The sequence below is a fragment of the Narcine bancroftii genome, chromosome 4 (assembly GCF_036971445.1).
Source record: "Narcine bancroftii isolate sNarBan1 chromosome 4, sNarBan1.hap1, whole genome shotgun sequence".
Lineage (NCBI taxonomy): Eukaryota > Metazoa > Chordata > Chondrichthyes > Torpediniformes > Narcinidae > Narcine > Narcine bancroftii.
This window is the reverse complement of record NC_091472.1, coordinates 135,215,641-135,242,011: the sequence shown is the minus strand read 5'-3', so window position 1 is coordinate 135,242,011 and position 26,371 is coordinate 135,215,641. Positions and strand designations below refer to the sequence as shown.

General features: G+C 36.3%; 1 protein-coding gene across 1 annotated transcript in view; it reads left to right on the top strand.

Annotated features, from left to right (window-relative positions):
* LOC138762392 (uncharacterized) overlaps window positions 1-26,196 on the top strand; it is a 172,738-nt gene extending 146,542 nt beyond the window's left edge. The window contains exons 19-20 of the mRNA XM_069936159.1: window positions 15,929-16,051; window positions 25,948-26,196. Of these exons, the coding sequence (XP_069792260.1) occupies window positions 15,929-16,051; window positions 25,948-26,196 (372 nt within the window). The remainder of the gene's footprint in view (window positions 1-15,928; window positions 16,052-25,947) is intronic.
* The last annotated feature ends 175 nt before the right edge of the window (window positions 26,197-26,371 follow it).

Sequence of the window (26,371 nt, the reverse complement as noted above, 5' to 3'; positions counted from 1 at the left end):
ATTGAGCAAATTTAAATAGGATGTGAATGCTTGCATAGTTTTTCTTGTCACCTCATTGGAAAATCAGATAAAAGCTAATAGCTTGAATTATCAAAAATATGCATATGCATTCTTGTTTCAGTCAGTGCCTATTATTTAATACACCCGCCGTAATTTATATGATGGTACAGAATCTTTTATCCGAAACACTTGACCAGACACTTTTTGGATAATAGAATAATAGTAATGGCAGTACGTTAAGTAATTATGCTGATTTCAGATTTGCACAAAACAAAGACCCATTCCAACTAGAAGGGTCAATGGACGGGGAAGCAGGTATAGCGGGAGCCATCAAAGCTTCTGATATCCCAATAGCGGACCTTCACTCCAGCAGTCTGCCAACCGTAGCTCCCAGCAACCCATCCTCCTACCTACTGGTACTCCCGAGCACCTCTTCAAAGGACCCTTGCCCCAGCCATCCACCCACCAGAGCTCCCAATTCCTCCAGGCAGCCCACTCAGCTGCAGATCCTCATTCCGGATACTCGCCCATCTGCACCCCCAATATCCTGGCTGCACACCTATCTGAACTCCCAACCATGAATCCTCGCCCCCCAACCTACCGCCCATCCAAGTTCCTGATTCAGACACTGGATGGTGGGTGTTTATGGTGGTGCTGGACAAGGGGGATTGCATCAGCACTGGACAGGAGATGTTTGCGGCGGCGCTGGATGGGGGTGTGTCCAGGTATCGTGCCATCTATGATGAATCAGGTGTCAGTATATGACGAATTGGAAGTACTTGACTCTGTTTTTAAGCTGGCACCTATAAAGGAAGGATTCGCTAAGGTTTCACTAATTACCAACATGGGATATTCAAATATGGGTTGCGTCGGGTTATGTTTGGTGCCATACATGAGCTTTGGTGTGCAGATGACATCCATGAAAATATGTTGTTTTCGGTGGTTTTTGTTTTTCAGAAATTTGGATAAAAGATTATGTACCTGTAATAAAATCTTCACTAGGCATCACTGATGTGAACCAGTTGCTCACTATTTGCTATAATATTTTTTTTGAGGCAAAGGCAGATCCAAAATCAAATAAAACTCTCTTGATCTTAATTTAAACTACTTGACCATTCCTTCTGATTTGTGATGTTCTTGTTTGGTTGGAAATTTTTCCCTTAGTTGCTATTATGGTTTGCACAAAAATAGTCTCGTATTTTATGGCATTAAGACATAATTATTCCATACAGTGGATTGCAGAATGAATGATAATTGAATAATGCTTGCCTTGGGCTTTGAGGTAATAACAGACTAAAACTTGGCGATGAATGACAGGGAAGTAAATATAAAATTTTAATTAGTAGTAATACCAGTTGTGCTTTAGAATTTCTTTCTGAATGGTTCAAGCTACTGTCGAAATTTGCCATGCATAATTGTATTTATGGAGGAAGGCTTCAAAGCAATTGGAAAGGTTTACAGTAGCTGTTGCTGGTATATAAACACTGAATGTTTCCCACAGTTGGAAGAAAAACAGTTTACTTGAATCAGCAATTCCTTCAGGACATCAGCTGCAAGCAGATAGAGTGAATGTTTCTCACCATATCAGCTACCTTTTTGACTGCATCCTGTTTGTTCATTCATTTGTTTGATAAACCTCAGCTTTTTTGATGAATAATCAGTGAACATTTTTAATTTGACATGGTACATATCTAAGATCCCTCAAACTAGGTACACAATGCTCTAGTGGCCTTCCCAGAGAATAATTTGCTAATTGATTCAACAGTTGCAGATCCTATAGATACTGAAGGCTTAATACTGTCTTCAAAATAAGAATTTAAATTGCTGGAAGTAATTATTATAACCTGTAAAGTGATTTATTAAATACTGTCCGTGATTAATTGGGTGAACTTGAATATAATTGCAGTGAAGTAGATATGGAAATTCTAAAATTACAAAGTACCTGTATGTTTCTGTGTGAAATTTTTGTACAGATTCTAAAGCTGTTTTTTTTTTTTTTGCTTTAAACTCATTGAACATATCTCTGATGGGTAAGAACTTCATAAAAGCTGACATTGTTCCCTTGCAGTATTTTTTATGGCAAAATTAATTCTAATTAAATTAAGATGACATTATATTTGTGTAGTAATTCTGAGCCTTCAACTAAAACCGAAAAATCCTTGAATTACAGGTGTCAAATTTTAAAAGATTGGAAAATTGTGCATGGTGATCCAAGCAAATTTAATCAGGTCTTTTGAAAAAATAGTAATTATTCAAGCTATTCAAGGCTTTGTTCAGGTTACATATGTCTCTTTGTGCAAACAAGTACTGTATCAACAATTATCTTTGACATTGGCATAAAATTACTATTTAGAATTAGGTGTTCAGACCAAACTGAAGTTATTCAAGGTTGGCTTTTACGACCACTTAATAACACAATCTTTGACGGCTAGTCAGTTTACATAAGACATAGAAGTAAAAATAGGCTATTCAGTCCATCAGAACTTCCCTGCCATTTAATCATAAGCTAATCTATTTTCCTACAGCCCCTCTGCCTGGCCTTCTCCCCTTAACCTTTGATGCCCTGCCTAATCAAGACCTATTAATCTCCATCTTAAATACACCCAATGTTGCCTGTGGCAACAAATTCCACAGATTCACCACCCTCAGGCTGAAGAAATTCCTCCACATCTGTGTTCTAAGTCCACATCCTCTTGTCCTAGACTCTCCCACTATGGGAAACAACCTTTCTATGTTTATTCTGTCCACATTTTTCCAATTGAATATTTCCTCTTTTTGGTATGTATTTATCTTGTACCTTCCCAGATTTCTTGTAGAAACTCCATCCATTTCTGCTCAGCCATCTTTTAGTGCTCCCTTCCAATCTACTTTGGCCACTTTCTCTCTCATGTCACTGTAATTCCTTTACTTCACTGAAATACTGACACATCTGACTTTAGTTTCTCCTTGTTAAATCTCAAATTGAACTAAATCATATTGTGATCACTGCCCCCGGATAATTCCTTTACTCTCAGCTCTCTAATCACCTTTGGTGCATTACACCACACTCAATCCAGTGGAGAGGATTCCCCTCGTGGGCTCATCAACCAGATGATTTTTAAAAAGCCATCTCTTAGACTTTCTACAAAATCTCTCTTGAGATCCAGTCCTAACCTGGTTTTCTCAATCTACTTGCATGTCAAAATTCCTCATAACTAACATAACATTCACCTTCTGACATGTCTTTTCTATCTGCTGTCGCAATTTGTTGTCACATCCTGGATACTGTCTGGACATCTGCCTGCAAATAGACATCTGCAAATAAACTCAAAAGTTGTACACATGGAAACAGGCACTTCTGCCCACTTTGTCCTTATCTCAGCTTGTCCCATTTATATTTGTTTGGCCCATAACCTTTCTAAATATCATTTAAACATTGCAATTGTACCATTTCTACCAAATAATCTAGAAGCACATTTCATGAACCCATTATCTTCTGTTGAGGAAGAAAGTCTTATCCCTTGGGTGCCATTGAAACTTTTCCCTTCTCACCTTTTAATTTTTTGCACTATAATTTTAAACACTCCTGAGAAAAAGAATGTGACCATTCACCTTTATCCATGCCCCTCATGATTTTGCATACCTTGAATGTCATCTCTCATCCTAGTATGTTCGAGGGGAAAAAGCCTTATCCTATCCAGTTCATTATTTTAATTCAAGCCCTCGAGTCCTGGTGATATCCTTTTGAATCTTTTCTGTATGCCTTTCCATCTTAATAACAAGTTTCCCATAGCTAGGTGACCAGAACTCCACACAATCCTCTAAATGTGGTCTTGACAGTATCTTGTATAGTTTTAGACCAAGTTCAAAATATTGACATGTCCTTATGCTTCAGATGCTTTGCATTCTGATGTGTTTTATCAGTATTTCTGTTCATTCATGGTCCCCATCACCACCCACCCACTACTGACCCCTCCCCTTTTAAAAACCTTGTGGGCGAGCACACCTGCCTCGTACAGCTATTGCCTTGCTGTTATCTGCTTTACCTTCATTCTCATTGACTTGACGATATTTTAATTACTGAGATAATGAGGAAATAAATAATGTACATGGGGAATATTTTTTCAAAAATATCAATTTGCATAACATGTTCATCCGCTCTTGTATGGTGGGAGAAGATATAAAAACATGTAATCTGTTAGCATTTAGCGGATCAGGCTACAAAGCAAAGAACATCAAACAAGGAACAGAGAACTTCACAGTAGAGGCCCTTCGACCTATGCTGTTGTGGTGATCTAAGTGCACTCCATAATGTCCTTTTTCCTTTATTTGCCCCTATGCTCCACAGTTTTAAATTTGTAATCAAACAATTCACATGTAATTAAAGTGTACATTCCAGATTTTTTTCAAGGTTATTTGTATACATTTTGGTTTGACCATGTAGAAATTACAGCACTTCTTATACATCGTTCCCTCATTTCAGAGCATCATAATGTTCAGGAAATTTGGCTTTACACGTGTTTGTGAATACTCGGGCATGTTTAATTGCTTCATTGGTGCAGGTATAATGGAGCTAGACTAGCTTTGAAGCTTATGTGGTTGCCATTTTTCAACATGAGGATCAGAGTTGTGCCAATGAAAGTTAAGGAAGTTGACTTTCTCATTGAGGCTGAAAACAAGAATAATACAATAAAAGACCACCCAACCCTTAAGATGACCGAAATCAACAGTTCGGAATGCCATTAAAAAGAAAGAGTGTACTGGTAAGCTCGGTAATCGCAAAGGGACTGGTATTCCAAGGAAGGCCTTCACCACTGATGGCAGAAGAATTCTCATCAGATGAAGAAAAATCCCCAAACAGATCAGAAACACTCTTCAGGAGGTAGGTGTGGATATGTCAATGACTACTGTCGGCAGAAGACTTAATGAACAGAAAAAAACAGAGGCTACACTGCACTGCAGAAATCCTTCTTGGACACACCTGACAAATTCTGCCCCATCTATCCCTCTTGCAGTATGGAGTGTGGTGCGCTGAGGTAGGAGCAAGCAAGCACAAAACTCAAAAGACTGTACAACAGGCTTTATTCAGGTAAAAGTCTGTCACCAGTTCAGGCTTCAGTGCCTTCCGTGTGACTGGCTCAGAAGGGGCCGGCTCAAGTCTATATTCGGGTCAGCTGATTGACTGCCAGTGAGGTGGAGTCAGCCCTTAGTTGGTCTTCCTGCAGGTACAGAGATCGCCCCCTGCAGTAGGCTGGTGGTCATATCACCACATGGAGGTGCCAGTCAATATTTGGGAAATTGAAGTCTTTTGTAACAACTCTGTTATTTCTGCTGCTTTCCAAAATCTGCCTACTTATCAGCTCCTCGGTGTCTCATGGGCTATTTGGAGCCCTATAGACTACTCCCAATGCATGGATCACTCCCTTATTGTTTCCACACTGAATCAATAGACACTCCCTCCAAAATGTCCTCCCTTTCTGTAGCTGTGATAATATCCCTGATTAGTAATGCTACTCCCCACCACTCTTTACCTCCCAAGAATGAAGTTCCCCAAAAGTTTAATGTGTTGCCATCCTCTTGGCTCCCAGGTCACATCTCTTTCCCTGCTGCCCCCCACCCACCCCCAACACACACACACACACAATGAACACACAGCTCTTTCTTGGTATTGGGTCTACTACAAATTTAAAACAACTGATCTAACACTATAAACAAGCATATGTATTTCACAAATAAAACATAGTAAACCCATTTATTTAGCAATATGAAAGGGTGAATTTACATCTCACCTCTAGCTACTTTGTCTTCACGGTTTGAATGGGATGGACGTGCTTGGTGCAGGGATATCAGCTTCTCAACATCAGGCTGGAAGGCACACGTTCAGTCATTTTCAGTTTGTTTATTTGCTTGCAAAGAAGCTCGGTGACTGCACTGAAACCTTGCTCTACTGAATATGATATTGGGACGGCAATAAAGTACATCTTGATTTTGTTCCATGGGTAGTGGTCAGAAATGGTTTTTTGTAACTAAAAATCTTGATATGATTTTTTGGACGTTGGCCTCAGCTCAATGTCATTTTGGAGTGAAATTAATTCTTCCTCTACCATTCCTGTTTCCTCATTGCTGGTATCTAGGAATGGATTGATGACCCAGTCTGGTATTTTAAACAAAACAAAATCTTGAAATTTGTCAGACATGTCTCTGCAGCTCATCCAAGTGTGTACAATGCACTTGAAGGTCATTGTCTGGTATGCTCTTCTCCTTCTCCGATTCGGAAAGGCTCAGAAACTGGAAGAGCTCACAATGGGTATGTTATGTTTGAATAGCTGTAACTTAAACAGAAGCGTGGAGGAGCGGGCGTGGCATAATGGCGTAGGTGGGAGACGTGAGGAGACGCCTCTCCCAACAACTGCTATAAATCAATTTTATAAGTTTAAGTTTTTAAAAAGTATTAAATATGTTTATAAAGAACTATTAACTGTAATAATGAAGAAAACAAAGTCTCAAACTTTAAAGAAAACTACCCAGAAACAACTTCCAACTACTGAAGAATTTGGGCCTACCTTCGAGATGGAGCCTGGAGAGTTGATTTCTCACCATCTGCATCCACAGAGACCATCTACTGGAAAGGTACAGATGACTCTCGTGCCAACTCCTCGGAGTGCCGGTGAAGATGGTGCTGGAGCCTGGAGACGTCTTCCTTTGAACTACAAAGAATAACTGAGCATATGCAAAACTTTCTGCATTACATCAGGTTTGACCCGTGGTGCAGAGGAGACCAATCTCTTGTGGCCCAGCGATGCTGAACCATTGAGGGAGAGGACCAGACCCCGCAGATGGGTCGAGATGCAGTCACTTTCAATGGAGGAAGAAGAAGGTGAAGTCATCTGTGGAACTAAAGAGGAGGCCTATCCAGGCAGAGAAGAAGAGGAAGCTGTGATATACAAGAGTAGGCCCTTATCTAAATATGTTCAGGAGAAGGCTCTCATTATCCAGATCCTGCAGTTCAATTAGATACTTTGTCTCTACAAGTTGAAATTATGTCAAAGCAAATGAATCTTCATCTTTGAATAATCAATTTACTGGTATGAAGGAAGAAATGCAAACTATTAAGTCTGATGTGGCAAAATGTGTGAAGCTGGTGGATAAAGTACAGGATAATGTTAAGAAAATTGAAGAGGATTTTCATGATTATCATATGATGTTGAGTAATGTAAAGAAAGGATGGGACAGATGGAGGATTGTTTTATGGTTAGGAAATACAATTAATTGATTTATTAAAGAAGACTGACACTTTGGAGGATCAGAGTCAAAGGAATAAAGTTAAAATTGTTGGACTACCTGATGATTTTGAAGGGGTAGATCCAGTACAATTTTTTTCAGAAATGGATTCCTGACATTTTGGGAAGGGAATATTTTCCAAATGGTTTAGAGCTGGATGGAGCTCACAGAGCAATTAGATAGAAGCCCTTTCCTGGACAACCGCCATGTTCTGTTTTAATCAGGAGTCTGCATTATCAAGATAAAGAACTGATTTTACAGGTTGCAGTTCAGAATGCAAAAAAAATCATTGTCCTTTGATAGTCAAAATAGTTTTTTTTTCTTTACAGGTTTGAGTCAAGCTGTTATTAAACATTGCAAAGAATTTAATTCTGCCAAAGCTGTTTCATGGAAGAAAGGGTATAAATTTGCTTTTTAATACCCTGCTATTCTTAAAGTTTTTTTAATGGAGATTTTCAATCCCAATTTTTTAGTCATGATACTGAAGCTCTTACACTGGCTAATTCTTTGTCTGATAATAAACAGAAGAAAAATCAAAGTATTTCTCAACAATTCAAACCAGCTCATGAGGAGAAGAAGAATGGTGTGAAGGAGAGGGAACGTCATCAGTTGGTTGAAATTGACATTGATGAGGATCAAGTTAACAGATTTGGAGGAAGCTCATCAAACTTGAGCTGATTTATTTACTGTTTTTTTTAATTGTTTGTTCTGTTTGGGAGAGGTGGTTTTATTTGCTTCTCCTTCCGAAGTGGTTGGCCACTTTATAGCATTAGTCACTCTCTGTATCATTGAGGGCGGTCGTACTGTGGTACAGTACTTATTTTTTGTTGGGTTTCTTTTTTTTCTTTTAAGGAGATGTATTTTTTTTATATATTGTCCATGGATTGGAATCCCACTACATGTGGCATAGAGGTTTTTGAGGTAAATTAAGATGATGACTAATTTAAATTTTGCTACTTTCAATAACCTAGAAAGAGTTTTGGCTTATATTTAAAAAGTTGATATTGCTTTTTTGCAAAAAACACATTTAACTGAGAAGGAACATCAGAAATTAAAAAGAGATTGGGTTGGTCAGGTTCTTCATTTAATTCTAAAGCAAGAGGTGTAGCTATTTTGATTAATAAGAAATTATCATTTAAGTTGGAATCAGTAATTGAATCAGTTGGTGGACTTTTAGTTGTAAATTGTGAAAAAAAAATTCCAAATCATGGACTTTGATGAATATTTATGCTCCTAATGTAGAAGATGAGAAATTTATGTTGGATTCCTTTCTTAATTTGAATAAGACATATGAAAAAGTTATGATTGGGGTTGATTTTAAATGTTGTTTGGATGCATTATTGGACAAATTTCCAAAAACTGTAATTAGGTCTAAAATGGCAAAACAGTTGATAATGTTAATGAAAGATATGAATTTAGTCAATGTATGGAGGAGATTAAATTCTAAAGAGAGATTTTTTTGTTTCATTGATTTTGACATGACTCTTATTCTAGAATAGATTAATTTTTGAAATCGGCACAATTACAAGGTATAAGAGTAGAACATTGTCAGATCATACTCTTATTAATAACGTACAAGTTTAGAAAAGATCGATACTACGTATCGATGGAGGTTCAACTCTGTTAAAAAATGTAGAATTTAGTAATTTTATAAGGGATCAAATATAGCAATTTTTGAAAATAAATATGGATTCAGTTATTAGAAAATTTGTTTTATGAGATGCTTTGAAGGCATATTTAAGAGGACAAATTATTAGTTTTACATCTAAAATTAAGAAACAATATTCATTTGAAGTTAATAATTGGAGAAGGAGATAAAAATTTTAGGAAAAGATTTACAACAGAATTCAACAGATGTTGTTAAAAGTACATTTGATTAACATGAAATTACAATATAATTCATTACCAACTTATAATTTGAGAAGTTATTACAAAGAACTAAACAAAGATTATGAATTAGGGGAAAGAGCTCATAAACTTTTAGCTTGGCAATTAAAGACGGAACAAGCTTCAAGAACAATAAATGCTATTAGAAAGGATTCAATTATGACATATAAACAGGAGATTAATGATGTGTTTCGGGAATTTTATGTAAAATTATATACATCTGAATCATATAAAGATGAAGTTAAAATTTTAAATGTTTTATCTGACCTTCATTTACCTTTTAGTAGTATGGATATTAAAGAATTGGATGCTCCCTTTACTTCTAGAGAGATTATAGAAGCAATTTGATCTATGCCTAATGGGAAATCCTCAGGTAAAGATGGTTTTACTTCTGAATTTTATTTAAAAAATCATTAACTCCATTATTGGTGGAAGTACTGAAACAGGTGATGGAGATTCATTCTTTTCTTGATTCTTTCTCTCAGGCAATTATTATGGTTATTCTTAAAAAAGATTGGGATCCTTTGAAAACTGGATCTTATAGACCTAATTCATTGTTAAATGTTGATTATAAAATTGTAATGAAGGTTCTAGAAATAGATTGTCAAAATATTTACTAGATTTGTTTCATTTGGATTAGGCTGGATTTATTAAAATTAGTTATTCAGCGGACAATATTGTGAAATTGATTTCTTTGATTAATATTGCTTGGAAGGAATCCAGCCTACCAATGGTTATATCATTAGATGCAGAAAAGGCATTTGATAGAGTAGAATGGAGGTTTTTTTTATTTAAAGTTTTGGAAAGGTTTTAATTTGGACCAATATTTATTGGTTGTATTAAGGCTTTATATAAAAATCCTACTGCTAGATTTGTGATAAATGGACAGTTATCTTTGCCTTTTATATTGAATAGATCTACTAGACAAGGCTCCCCATTGTCACTAGCTCTTTTTTGCATTAGTTATTGAACCTTTGCCTCAGAGTATAAGGAAAGATAATAATATTAAGGGTATTAAAGTAAGTCTGATGAATTTTAAAATAACTTGTTTGTTGATGATAATTTGATAATTTAACAGAACCTCATAATTATTTAAAATGGTTATATGATAGGTTGGAATAGTATGGTGAAATAGCAGGTTATAAAATTATTGGGGGGAAAAAGTAAGATCCTGCCATTAGCAGAAGTGGATTATATCTGTAAACATATTGTTAAATTTAAATAGTCAGATCAAATTAAATATTTAGATATTAAAGTAGATAGTAATTTTAGTCTTTTTATGAATTAAATTATTTACCATTGTTATATAATAAAAATTATTTGAATCAATGGAAAGATTTACCAATTACATTAATAGGAAGAGTTAATTGTATTAAGATTAATGTTTTTCCTAGGATTCAGTAAGTTTTTCAATCTATTCCTTGTAAGATTCCTCAAAAATTATTTAAAAATATGAATTGGGAGGTTTACAACTTCCAAATTTTCAAAATTATTATAAAGCGGCACAATTAAAGTTTATTAATAGAATGTTTGATTTTGAAAAGTCAGTGGTATGGGCAAATATTGAATTATCTCAAATTGGTGAGAAGATGGATCATTTTATTTATAAATGGAATTCTAAGTTATTTCATAATTATAATTCATCTATTTTGATACATTTAATGGAATTGTGGAATAAAATAAAAGATGTAATAGGTACTCAAAGAAAATTTCAAGTAAAACACCTATATCAAAATAAGCTTTTGCTTTTTACACTTAATAATCAGTTTTTGAAATTATGGGATCAAAAAGGAATTAAATTTGTATGAAGCAGGTTATTTTATTTCTTTTCAAAGAATGAAAGAAAAATATGAAATATCATAAAATACTCGTTATTATCAAATTAAAGCTTTATTATTGGATAATTTTAGACATACTTTACGGTTACCGAGACAATCTAAATTTGAAATTTTATTTACAGATGGTGGGAAGAATGGATTTATATCTGAAATGTATTTATGATTACAGAATAAAATGCCTAGTTTGATTTGCATAAATCTAGATTAAAATGGGAAAAGATTTAGGAATAATTATTAATCAAGATGATTGGAGAAATTTATGTTAAGGTAGTATGAATAAAATTGTTAATGTGAGATATTGGTTAGTTCATTATAATTTTATACATCAATTATATTTAACTCCAGAAAAATTAAAGATATAATTAATTTCTTCAGATTTATGTTTTCGACGTCAGTTCGATTATAGGTTCTTTTTTAATTCTACTTGGTGATGTGAAATTGTAAAAACCTTTTTGGAAGCCACTTAAGGATTTTTTTTTTTTAGAAGTTATTTTTAAAGTGAAATTTATATTAGATCCATCAGTATTTTTGTTGGGTAATATTAAGAAGTTGAGTTTAAAATTGAGATTAACAAGATTTCAAATTGCATTTTTGAGATTAGCATTGGCTGTAGCCAGAAAATGTTTAGCAATTACTTGGAAAAATGAGACTGATTTGAGTATATATAGATGGCATTTGGAATTGAGATCTTGTATTCCACTGGGGAAAAAAAAAAACATATAATTTACATGATAACTTTTTTTAAATTGCAAAACTTGGAGCCCTTATTTGGATCACATGGGTTTAAAATTTTGAATTCTTCAACCACATAGTTGGGGTGTTACTCTAATTCATTGTAATTAATTATGTCGTTCTGGTTTACATCTCCCTTTTTTCCTTTATGGGGGATAGGTTAGTTGGTATTGGGGGAGGGGACACATGAGAGGAGGGGGGTAGTAGGGGGGAGTAGTTTGTTTTACCATTTTTTTGGATTATATGTATTTTTTTTGTATGCATCATGGTTTTTAATAAATAAAATATTCCATTAAAAAAAAAAGAAATGTGGAAAGGGCTGATTTGACTTTAAGGTTAACCTCAATACCTTGCAGTTGCAAAGTAACTTTGTTGAACTTTGTGAATACATCTGACAAGTAAGCAATATCATGCTTGATGATTCTTAGTTTACCACAGAACGGCACAGTTGGAGTAGCAGTTAGCGCAATGCATTTACTGCACCAGCGATCCAGACCAGGGTTTCAATCCCACACACTCTGTAAGGAGTTTGTTTGTTCTCCTGTGTCTGCATGGGTTTTCCTTGGTCTCGGGTTTCCTCCCACTGTTCGAAACATACTGAAGGTGTTCGTTAATTGGGTGTAAATTGGGTGGCAGGGACACATGGGTCGAAATGGCCTGTTACCATGCTGTATGTCTAAAAATAACAGAATTGAAGTCTTGGAAGAATTCAACAACTGTTTTAAAAAGCTGCTAGATAGAGGTGCTAATAAAGATTTTATTTCTGATCACAAATGTCACTGATGGGATAATGGAGTGCCTGCCACTCCATTTTCTAATCAGTGACATTCTTCCATTGCTAATTACTGTCAGGAAAGTGGTAGTCAATATAATGAGTTTCTGAATTTAATTTTCTCTCAGACCTTTGTATGAGCAAGCTTATCTGACTTAATGTCCCTGAAGTTTAAAAAAACGTCTAGCCCAATTAAATTGATTGAAAAAATAAAAGTTCTATCTCTTCCTCAGCTCGCAAGTGGCTTCTGTGCAAGTTTCCCCTTGATATCAAATGACTGCCTCAAAATAAAAGACTATATCCTTTCACAGGATTAAGAGCTATGAATTTATTAAGCTCTCTGTTCTCTCCATCAAAAGATAAACACTCTTAGTGGTGGATGTTTAAATAGGTTCACAAAATAGATGTGCTGCACAATTTAATCTTCTGCTTAAGGTTTTGATCATGAATTATGAGCTATGGCCTTTGATCTCTTGCTGCAAGAGAGAAAAGCTAATGGCCCAACTTTTCTGCTTGGTTTGGCTTTGATTTTGTTGTGTACTTTGCTCAAATAGTTAAATGTTAGACATTTACTTCAATCTTTTACTGTTATAGTTTTCAAGCAGGTTTTTGTATATAAAAAAATACTGAAGCGTTCAAAATGTTCTGTTTCTAAAATTTTTTTGGAATAAATTAAGGTTACTATTCTTAAACATATCATGGAATAAATTTAATTACAGTTAAAATTGTATAACATCAGTTCATTTTGCTGATTTGTGGAAGATTTTTTATTTAATAATGTGTAAGTCAGTTTGGCTGGAAAATTTTGAAAATTGGAAAATTATTTTGAGTTAAGCAGGAAAGTCTGCAACACCTGGCATTGTACAGTGCTGGAGAAACTAGGCTGGTCACGCAAAATCTATGGGAAGTAAAGGATAACCAACATTTTGGGTTAAGCCCTTCTTCAATGTATAAGCAAAAATCAGACAAGCATAGAACATTACAGTGCAGAAATAGGCCCTTCAGCCCTTCTAGTCTGGGCCAAACTATTATTCTGCCTCATCCCACTGACCTACACCCAGTCCATATCCTTTGATGCCCCTCCCATTCAAGTACCTATGCAAATTTTTCTTAAATGTTAAAATTGAGCCTGCGTTCACCACTTCACCTCGGAGCTCATTCCACACTCCCACTACCCTCTGTGTGAAGACGTTCTCCTTAATTCTTCCCTTAAACCTTTCCATTTTCACCCTTAACCCATGTCCTCTGGTTTGTATCTCACCTAACCTTCGTGGAAAAAGCCTGCTTACGTTTACTCTATCAAAACCTCTCGTGATTTTGTGTACCTGAACAAGGAGCGGAAGGGGCATGGGGAGTAGAGGAAAGGGCAGGAGGAGGGCCGTAAGCTAAGAGGTCAAGCTGGCTATATCTCCTCTCTTCACCTTCCACCATCCCCCCCCACCTTTTTTATTCAGGTGCCTGTCTGCTTTTTCCTCATACTTTGACGAAGGGCTCAGGCCCAAAACATTGGTTACCCTTTACTCCATAAAGGTTCTGCATAACCTGCTGTGTTTATCCAGCACTTTTATATATTCCAAAATATTATGTGAAATTTGCTCTCAAAATTGCATCTCAAATAGAAATTTGATTCTTCCTCACCCCTTCCCCAACTCAATCCTAATTTCTTTGTTGCTGGTTCATGAATTAATTTGGAGTTTCTAAAGTAATTCTAATGCTTGAGGAGATAACATTTCTAATAGATTGCATTTCTCTCGGGCTTAGTTGCAGACACCTCTTCATCCTGCAATTCCTTGAATATGGCACCCATTGGATATGTAGGATTACTAGATTGCATCCTATTTGTAGTCTGTTCATGGATGACATTTCCTATTTGTCCAGACTTCATTATTTAGATACAATATAATTGGTCGTAAGGGAGGAAACCTGTAACTTTAAAAAAATTAAATGTGAGCGCACAGTTGAGATGGGAAGAAAGCAACAAATAGAATTCAATCCATAGAACAGTGAAGTGATGCTTTTGGAGGGGACAGGCAAAGTACACAATAAATGTTGGAAACTAGGAAGTAAAAGGGATGGCATGGTTAGTGCCACACTATTATAGCACAGGGTTGAAATCTAGCACTGTCTGTGAGTAGTTGCATGTTCTCCCTGTGTCTGTGTAGGTTTCCTCCGGGTTCTCCAGTTTCCTCCTCCATCCCCACCTTTACAAAACTTGAGGGTTGTCGGATAATTGGGGTATTTGGGTAGTGCGGGCTTGAGGTCCAAAAGGTCCTGTAACCATGCTGTATGTCTGTAATTGTATATATATGTACCTATGTATATACTGTAAAAGGAAACCAAGTTCTTCAAGTACACATCACTGAATCCTGGAAGAGGTAGTTAACATGGTGAAAAGACCAGAGATGATTTTCCTGAATAACCAAAGCTTAGAATACAAGAATAAGAAAATCAGGCTAGAATTGGGGAAATTATTGGTTATGCTGCACCAAGTACAGTATAGGAAGGCTTTAACAGCAACTGAGTCATTACAGAGGAATTTTATGCAGATTTTATTGGAACTGGTGCATGTTAGTTCCAATATTTTGATAAAAGTGGTATTGTTTTCTTTAGAATAAGGGGGAAAGAAGGTGCAATATATGTATTTGGTTATAAGTAGGAAGCATGAATTTAAGATGATTGGAAGGATCACATGAATAATGAGTGAAGCAGTCTTCACCTAATGAGTGACCATGGTCTAGAGCTCATTAGCTAATAAGATAATAAAAGCAGACGTCATAATGTATTTGAAAAGTACTTTAATGAATACATGACATACCATAATCTACGAATCTTGGAGTTAGAAAGTGGAATATTTCTGAATGGTTTTCAGTGGTTGGCATGGATGCAGTGGGCCAAATAGTCATCTCAGAAAGTATACATTCTCTGACCTGGCAAGAGGTGGAAAAGTTGGGTCTAATTGAATGAACCACCCTCCCTGCCAAATCCCCCTCTCCCTTCCACAATCAAAGACCAATTTTTGATTTGTAATATTTTAACTTGGATCAAGTAACCAATAATGTTCCATTACAAATTTGGGATCATTGTAATGGTTATTATTTTTGCTTTAAGAGGAGCAATTTGATAGCACAGTTCTGAGTATTTTGGGAGGAAGACAATTGTACAGGGCAATCATAGTAAAAGTTTTGTGGAGAGAGAAAAGTTGAACAATAGATGGGTTATTATTTATTGCCAAAGTCAAATAACTGTTGTTTCCTGTTACTATAGATAATGGATATAATATTATTCAGACACAAATGTGGAATTTAACCCTGGTTTACACTAACCCTGATAATCTTGTGTATTTATACAATCCCAAGGTATTCTGAAGAATATTGGATTGAATGTTAAGTGCTCTACTGAAATATGCCAGGTTCTCACTCATTTTTTTCTGAATTACTAGGCTACAAGTGCTCTGGATGCAGAAAGTGAGCACCTCGTTCAAGAGGCCATGAATCGGGTTATCCAAGAAAGAACAGTTTTGGTAATTGCTCACAGGCTTTCAACTGTAAGAAATGCCTCCAAAGTAAGTTGAGAAAGAATTTTGGTTTTGGGAAGAAATGCATGTCAAATATCTTTTATAGAAAATGTAGTCATGTCAAATTGCTATTCATTTTCCTCACAGATGTGAATTGAGGCCACACATGAGAAATTAAATGCGGCCTCCATTATGTGTAAACCGAGATCATCGATGAGAAGCAGAAATGTTAAATGATCAAAGGTGTTAGCTGATGAGTTATGACATTTACTCAATGATTTTGAATTCAAATTTTTTCAAGCACAGAAGGAGGCCTTTTGTCCCATTGAACTTGTATCAGTGTTTTGAAATATCTCAGCTGACTCCCATTTCCCCGACCCTATTAACCTTTTTCTTCAAATATTTATGCAGTTGCTCGTTCTTTATAAACAAAACGATTCCTCTTCCAGTATTAATTGCATTTAGTAGAGTGCTTTATCTAAAAAAATCTACTGTATTTATCATTTCTGAAAACTTCTATTAACAACTGGGTAGTTGAGAAACCTTGTACACTGTTAACAATCTGGAGGATGCTACTGAAATAGATCGATGATTAACTCCCAAAAGAGAATTTTCTTTTTGATTTTCTTGAAAAGGATTTTTTTTTAAAGTAAGAAACCATGGAGAAAACAAGGCAGTTGTTCTAATAGGATAAAAGCCTTTCAATTAGTTGACACAGACAACGATTCCAATCTTTGCCCTTTGGTGATTTAAATTTATTGTTTTTTTTTGTGAACTTGATTGTGGTAATTTTTGACACCTTATCAGATCTTCTATTAATTTTTGTTCCTTTTTTCCCTCTATTTTTCTCTTGTTCTAACAATTGAAGTGTTCCAGCCATGATATCATTATATTTTTGAACTTTATCTATATCTCCATTTTTCTTTCTAAATATCTTTATTGAGTTTAATTTTTAAAAAATAAACACAGATCCAATATGTAAGCTGGAATATAAGAAAATACAGATAATTTGTACATTTTAAATAAAACAATGATCATGCCTAGTACAAATTGTGTGCACCCTTCCCAATCAAACCCACTATATCAAAATATTGAAAAAAAACCTCCATTTTTAATGTACCTATTTTAAAGCTTGTGATTTTAAGGTACATAAATATTTGCCTTTGCCTGTATAAGTTACTTCTCTATTGTTTTTACCATCTATAGCATTTTTTCTCACAAGATGTATTACTTCACATTGAATATCATCTGCCATACTGTATATCTACTCTCTTCCTTATATAATGTTATGTGGAATATTAAGAATGGACCAGGTTAGGCATGCAATATGACACTGAGGGTCCCATGTTATTTTTATAATTAATGTAACCAACAGAAGAATCATTTGGCTTCAATCCTTGTGCAGCAGTAATTTTAGAATACATAAGCATGCTGAAACTCGATAGGTCCTGCAGTATCCACAGGAAGTAAAGAGTAACCAACGTTTCAGGACTTGTTTTACTACATGCAGCAGAGATTTTTCTTGCTACCTATCTATATCTTTTTATATTTTGCTTTTGCTAGAATGCAACATAAACTTGGCAGAGATGGTTCCTTTTTAATAAGCAGAATTGATCTTGAAACAGACTAAACAAATTGACGCTGATGATGGAAAGCATATGCGCTCCACAGGGATTCTCTTGGTTTAATTCATTTGGATATGGTCACTTTACTTTATAACCACGTTAAATATATGCATGGAAAACTATTATAAGGGAGTTGCAAAGTTTTATGCATACTTTATAAAGGTCTATATTTTGTTTGTACAGCGAACATGTATGGATCTCAATTTAAGAACATTTTCTAATGTGTTTTTCAAGATTCATACAGAATAGATGTTTTGAGTCATTCTTTGTTGTGGATGATAAATATTCAGCCTCAAGGGTCCAAGAACAGTCTTACAGCAGTTATCTATTCTATATATTGAATTCAGGGCTGCTTCAATGCTAGTATTGTGTCCTGAGACCGAGATGCTTCTGTCAGAGACCAATTTAAAATATCGTCGCTCTGGGAGGAAATAACTGACGCTTGGATCAAAAGCAATGTGAACATCACACCTTTCATTTTGAAAGGTCAGACTGAACTGAAGGAATTGCAAACATTATGTATGACGTTAAAAGGGCAAAATTTATTTCATTTTTGTTTTATTTGTAGGGCATAGTTGTCAATTTTTTTTAGTACAGGGTACTAGAAACTTTTGTTTAAAAGAGGACAGAAGAATTTGACTTGAGACACTTAAACAAATTCCAAAAAAATCCTGTTTGAAGAAGGCATTGTGGTTTGTACAAGATTCTGCAAAATAACTGTCATCTTATTGGATCTTGAATGATATAGTTGAATAAGTAAATATTGTAGATTTACTATATTAAAATCTTCTTTGGCTTGGCTTCGCGGATGAAGATTTATGGAGGGGGTAAATGTCCACGTCAGCTGCAGGCTCAATTATGGCTGACAAGTCCGATGCGGGACAGGCAGACACGGTTGCAGGGGAAAATTGGTTGGTTGGGGTTGGGTGTTGGGTTTTTCCTCCTTTGTCTTTTGTCAGTGAGATGGGCTCTGTGGTCTTCTTCAAAGGAGGTTGCTGCCCGCCAAACTGTGAGGCGCCAAGATGCACGGTTTGAGGCGATATCAGCCCACTGGCGGTGGTCAATGTGGCAGGCACCAAGAGATTTCTTTAGGCAGTCCTTGTACCTCTTCTTTGGTGCACCTCTGACACGGTGGCCAGTGGAGAGCTCGCCATAGAACACGATCTTGGGAAAGCGATGGTCCTCCATTCTGGAGACGTGACTCACCCAGCACAGCTGGATCTTCAGCAGCGTGGACTCGATACTGTCGGCCTCTGCCATCTCGAGTACTTCGATGTTAGGGATGAAGGCGCTCCAATGAATGTTGAGGATGGAGCGGAGACAACGCTGGTGGAAGTGTTCTAGGAGCCGTAGGTGATGCCGGTAGAGGACCCATGATTCGGAGCCGAACAGGAGTGTGGGTTTGACAACGGCTCTGTATACGCTTATCTTTGTGTGGTTTTTCAGTTGGTTGTTTTTCCAGACTCTTTTGTGTAGTCTTCCAAAGGCGCTAGTTGCCTTGGCGAGTCTGTTGTCTATCTCGTTGTCGATCCTTGCATCTGATGAAATGGTGCAGCCGAGATGGGTAAACTGGTTGACCGTTTTGAGTTTTGTGTGCCCGGTGGAGATGTGGGGGGGCTGGCTGATGGAGGACCTCCATTTTCTTCAGGCTGACTTCCAGGCCAAACATTTTGGCAGTTACCGCAAAACAGGACGTCAAGCGCTGAAGAGCTGTCTCTGAATGGGCAACTAAAGCGGCATCGTCTGCAAAGAGTAGTTCACGGACAAGTTTCTCTTGTGTCTTGGTGTGAGCTTGCAGGCGCCTCAGATTGAAGAGACTACCATCCGTGCGGTACCGGATGTAAACAGCGTCTTCATTGTTGAGGTCTTTCATGGCTTGGTTCAGCATCATGCTGAAGAAGATTGAAAAGAGGGTTGGTGCGAGAACACAGCCTTGCTTCACGCCATTGTTAATGGAGAAGGGTTCAGAGAGCTCATTGCTGTATCTGACCCGACCTTGTTGGTTTTCGTGCAGTTGGATAACCATGTTGAGGAACTTTGGGGGGCATCCGATGAGCTCTAGTATTTGCCAAAGCCCTTTCCTGCTCACGGTGTCGAAGGCTTTGGTGAGGTCTTAATACTTAAATAGTAAATATATATTCTGAGTCTATGTAGATTTATCTAATGTATTAAGACATTGAGTTATTGTATAATTCCACCACTAAACACTTTTTAATCCTCTCATTAGCTATCTGATGTCTGCTTTGTCCACACCTTCAATTCTCTGATACAGTTTTTCTGATGAAGTTTTCCACCATGACACATCATAGCTGAACTCTATCCTGTTCTTTACATTTCCACTTTCAACATGGTGAATTTTCTCCCGAATGGTTTCAGGGTGGTATAACTTTCCAAATCCACGATCTCAGCTGCCATCAACGAGATATCTTGTTTTCATATCTGTAATATCATTTATCTCTATCCCTGCCTTAATTATCTGCTCTGAACTCTTCATTTGTGACTTTACTACTTATCTTTGTGACTTTTCCAGTACTTTCCTGGAAGGTCTCCCATACCTTCCACCTTGATAAACCTGTGCTTATCCAAATTTATGATTCTGATTTCTAAGTCCAGTTTACTATCAATCCTATGCTTGCAGTCCTGTTTCTCCCTATCTGTGTAACCACATTTAACCTGAATATCGTTGGAGACTCTATATTCCTCCCATTTAAGATTCTTGCACATCCTTTTTTCATAGTTGCACTGCTGACAGCAGTCTCTTTCGATTCCCACTTCGGAAAATTTTCCCCCAAACTTCTATCTCGCTACCATTTTGTCTTCCACCAATGTATTCCTTTGATCAAGCTTTCAGTCATCTGTGATACTGTGGCCTCAAGGGTTTATGACATCGAAAACCCTGGCAAATTTCTACAGAGGTGCAGTGGAAAGTGTGCTGACTGGCTGCATCACAGTCTGGTATGGGAACACGAATGCCCCTGAGTGTAAAGCCCTCCAAAAGGTAGTGGACACAGCCAAGGACATTATAGGCAAAACCCTCCTCACTATTGAGAAAATCTACAGGGAATGACACCATCAAAGGGCAGCAGCCATCATCAGAAACCTGCACCACCCAGCACATACTCTATTCTCGCTGCTGCCATCAGGAAAGAGGTACAGGTCCCCCAAGACCCGGACCACCAAGTTCAAGAATAGCTGCTACCCCTCGTTATCTGTTTACAGTTCTTTATTTGTTTACATGTATATGCTGTGTACAGTTGTTTTGCCCTACCAATTAGTGATACTTCTGCTGCGCCTGCAGGGAAAAGATTCTCCATGTTGTATGTGATGTCATGTATGTACTCTGACAATAAATCTGAATCTGACTTTCACACGCTGAAGTTCCCCTCAAAAGTTGAACAGATTCCTCTAATGGATATCAAAATACTAACTCCAGACCTAATATTATCATGGCCATCACTTCACTATTCGGATTACACAAATTTAAGAAAGTGGCTCGTGCTATCTTTTACTTATGTCCAAATACGGATACCATTAAATGCTGGTCTTCCATGTAACGCCTCAGAATGAATTTAAAAATAAAATATGCAGGACTAATAATGGGAAAACAATGCTTCACGTAGTAACCAACACCTGGAATATTACTGGTAAAAAAATGCCAACTCATTGGACTTTTTTTAATTCTGAAAATTGCCAGGAGGTACGGTAGGTAAACAGTAAGAGATGATGTACTTTATGAATGAACGCCAATGAATAGAAGTGATCACTTCATTCGGTGACCAACTACGCCTGCACTTCTTAAGGACAGACTTGCAGAAATCAATACAATAAAAAAAGCAAAGCTGTAAAAAAAAAGGCCTCTGTAGAAATAGTTTTGCTATGGAATTGCTCTGATTTGTCTCCCTTCCCCCTTCCCCCTCCCCCCCCCCCCCCACCCCCCCCCCAGCCCCCACTCATCCTCAGTGGCCAGGGGATTTGATCTGCTAATATTTCCAACAAAGATGTTCCTTACGTTGCTGATAAAAGCCCGCTCTGTCCCTTAGGACCTGCAGAATGCACTTGTAGATAAGAGACTTAAAGAGCCTTTTAATAATATTGTCAAACTATAATTCCCTAAATCAGAACTAAGTTAAGCTGGTCAAAGGTTAAGATGAAAATCATAGTCATAAAGCTCCCAATGTTTCACCAAGAGCAAGAGAGAAATTGGAAATCCCAAAGTAGGTAGTAATGTAGAAATTTAAAAACAGTTACATATTATTTAAATAAAACCTCATGACAAATTGAGGACTGGACTTGTGTGTGTTTTTTTTTTAAATTTAACGCAAACATCTACATCTACTACAATTTCAAGAATACTCTAATTTCATATTTCTTGAGCAACTATGTCAATTTCAAAGTTCTGGGTTTGCAGAAATACTTATTGTTTGAAAGTACATCTACATTTTTAATCTTGAAACGAGTAACTGTCATAGAAATAATGTCAAACTACTAATTTTAATTCTAGCAAAAAAATGTAAATACTTCACTATTATAACTAAGTCTTCTGAAAGTTCTCTGATTATTCAAATACAAATATTGCAACTTTTGTTTAGAAAGATTAAGTAAAAACGTGAAGTAAATCCTGATGTTCTTTTCCAGTTTGATTTAACATAATCTAGTGGGAATCAAGCTACTATTGAGAGTTTATTCTTTTTCAGCTAAAATAACCCAAGTCAAAATGAGTACTGCCAAATATACTGAAAACAATGCTTGTAATCCTGGTAATGATTACCCTTGTAATTCCTGCTTCACTCTACTTTCAGAGCTGAGCCATTGAATTTGTAATTAAACTTCCTCAAAGGAAAATAGCCAAGCTGTTCATGCAGATAAACATAATTTTCCCCTTTTATAAAACAATACCATAACGATATGTAGGCACTTAAACAATATTAAGGTTTCCTCATCCAAATTCCAGAATAAAGAAGGATTACAAAAGTATTTCAACATAAATGTTTTAGCAACTACGGATATCACTTAATATGTATCTTTTTGGTCACAATGTTGTTTTGGACACGGTAAAGTGCAACATTTGTTTCTCGAATGAGATATCTAACTATAGTTGCTTGTAGTCATTAAGATGGTAGAAAAGATTCAATGGTGCAGCTAGGAAATGAGAAGAAGGGTTAACTTGGTCCTGGTGAATAATTATTGTTTAAGCCGTATAGCAACAAGCATTCATTTGATTGCAATAAATATATTGGTTGCCATCTTTCAGTACATAACAACTGTAACACTTGTAAAATTCTTCATTGACTTTAAAGAGCTTAAGCATGTTTATGGGTGATGAGGGTATGGTTCTTTCTTTATATGCTGTTAAAACTATATGTATATCTGAAATTAAACAGCTCAGATATTTGACACACATAATTTGCTTATCCTTTTTTTTCCCCAAATCTTAAATGTATTAAAACCATGTGTGTCAGAATTTGTGTCTATAAAAACTCAAACTTGCCACAAAGTATTTTTTATGTATCAAATTTAATGAGTGGAGCTATCTGCTGACTACTTGGTTAGAGTCACAAATTTATTTAAGTAAAATTTAATCAATGGAACTACAAAAACTCGCAGGACCTTAATGGCAAAAAAAAAAATCGGCCATTGATTTTGTTTCAAATACTGAGGTCTTGTAACAGTAGATCTGTTGTAGTTCTGGCCAACATTGGTAAATTTAAAGCTATAAACCTAAATAAATGGTTCTCCGGTATCTCATCCAAATTATTGTTCCCAGTGGACACTTGTAACTGTTTTGCATTAAAGTAAATCTGTGTCAGTTTTTGAGTTTTCTTAACTGTCTTTGAATTCAAAACTGTCTGACGGAGGAGAAGAAAATAAAAAAAATCACAAGACTATAAATATTCGCTAAAGTAAGGTAAAGATAACCTCATTCTGCAGATGTGCTTTAACTACTGCTACAAATAGTAAAGATGTGTTTAACTGCTCTGTTGCAAAATGAAAGGTGCAAAAGCTTTTTTTAAAATGGTAACACTTGAAATATGTTGAATAGAAGCAGATGCTTGTGTTTAACATGAGACTCCAAGCTTCAGTCTTTTATAAATTCTCGCAACTGGTTGGGTCTTTATTGTTCTTATCTAATGGGTTTTTTTAGTGAATGAGACAGTATTTTGAGACTGTTTTCAGCATTAAAACAAGAACTTTCAGCTGCCCTAAAACATTTTGTAATAAGTTATTTGTCACAGAAATTGACAGATGCTAATATAGGGATGTTCTGGAAGATGCAGGCAACAAACACCACACGTCCTTGTATCATTCAGCTACAGGGACTGCAACATGGGCCCTGCCAGAGTGAAATTCTGTTCCTTTAAGTATAGAAACTGCAATAATTCCACCACTACTGTTTCAAGCTTTCAGTAAACATTAGGTAAAATAATATCGGTCTTAAAATCTATTGAACATTTTGTTCAAAATGGCTTCATGCCTTCGCTATATTCTTCACCTCAACCTGTGCTGCTATTCCTCCTTTCCCATCATCATGAGCAATAACAAAACTAAACGTATTTTTCTAGCAAAGCATTCAAACGAACATTATCAAGCAGCATTTGACACAATTGCAATAGAGCAGATCTCTAACAAACATAATCAGAAGGAAGCTTTAAAGAAAAAGTGAGCTGAAGAAATTTTTAGGTTTAGCTATGCAGTTCCCAAACCTTGACCCTTGGAAGTTGTATTTTGACTAATGATACCTAGCTTGCTGTTTTAATTTTTGGTCACCTCCCATCCACACTGTGTATGAGGTGAGGTTATTAACAGCTGTGTGTAATTGGAGGGGCAGGTTCACTTGATTGTCCAGGTATAAAATGGGTAAATCTTTGGAGGAATGATGTGATTGTATTGAAATGTAAGAGTCCCTGAGTGACTCAATACTCCAAGGATTTTCCTTTTGTCCTTTTATTGGAGAATAGTCGTCAAAGCAATTGAACTAATTTTTCTCCTTAACATTTTATTTAATTTAGATTGTTTCAAAGTAATGTTTGTGGTGAGAAACGAAGTTTCTTCCATCTCTTTGGCAGCATTTATGGAATATACATTTCCACTTGAAGTGAAGATCATATTGGTGGATAGGTTCACATATTTAGATGGAGATGGGTTGGTCAGTATAATGGCTAAGAATCCAAAAAGCTCCAGTGATGAAATAGGTACACAAGAAATGTTGTGACAAAGTGGCTGGCAGCAAAAGATAAGAGTACTGAGAAGTGATGCCAATATGTCCACCAGAAACTTGAAATTTGTCTGCAACAATATTTGATAACAGATCAATAGTTATTTTGAAATGCTGGTTATTGAATGTATTAAAGGCCAATCATGATACAGGGTAGAGATCAACCAAGATCTCGTTAAATCATGGAGCAGATTTAAGGGAGTAAAAAACTAACTGCTGACTCCATGTTCTTGGAATATCTATGATCTGATAGACAAAGATTTTGCTGAAATTATAAAGCAATACTCATGTCGAGTTATACAGTATGGCCCATGGATTCTGCGTGAACCATCGACCACCTATTTGTGCCATCTATTTGTTCAAACATTTCAATTCATCCCAAATTCCATAATTCTCACGTACAATGGCCAATCAACCTTCCAGCCCACGTCTTTATGATGTGGCAGCAAAAGATAAGAGTACTGAGAAGTGTTGCCAATATGTCCACCAGAAACTTGAAATTTGTCTGCAACAATATTTGATAACAGATCAATAGTTATTTTGAAATGCTGGTTATTGAATGTATTAAAGGCCAATCATGATAGAGGGTAGATATCAACCAAGATCTCGTTAAATCATGGAGCAGATTTAAGGGAGTAAAAAACTAACTAACTGCTCACTCCATGTTCTTGGAATATCTATGATCTGATAGACAAAGATTTTGCTGAAATTATAAAGCAATACTCATGTCGAGTTATACAGTATGGCCCATGGATTCTGCGTGAACCATCGACCACCTATTTGTGCCATCTATTTGTTCAAACATTTCAATTCATCCCAAATTCCATAATTCTCACTTACAATGGCCAATCAACCTTCCAGCCCACGTCTTTATGATGTGGGAGGAAACCAAAGCCCATTGAAATCCTATGTGGTCACACAGAGGCTCCAAACAGACAGTACAGCAGAACAGGATTAATCCTAGGATATTGGAACTGTTAGACAACATCTACTAGCTACACCACTGTGCTGTGAAAAACTTGGCAAAATATAATGCATAATAATTTTGGACTATGTTTATGCATTTACAGTGTCTTTGTAATTTTCTATAATATCTTTCAACTCAGGTGATTGTCATTGACAAAGGAAGAATAGTGGAATGTGGCAGCCATAAAAATCTTTTAGAGAAGGGAGGAATCTACAAGAAATTGATTCTGCACCAACTGACTGTGGGCACGGTACAGCTTGGAGGTGATGATTTTCGGGAAGATGGCTCTTTGAATGGAAAGTCGGTGGAAGCAGCCACAAATTCTGAGAATGAATATTGGAACGATGCAGCCAGTGATATGGGTAACAACAAAATAGTTACACTATAAAAGAAACACTGAGAAAAAGTTTGCTTCACATAAATCTATTGTAAACAAATGAAATTGATGTGATGAACACATTTGCACATGTAAAATGCTATTGAAGATTTGGAGCTTAGTTATTTCTAACTTAAAACGCACAGAAGCTTGTCATTAGATATTTTTGACTGTTAGATATCCAAGT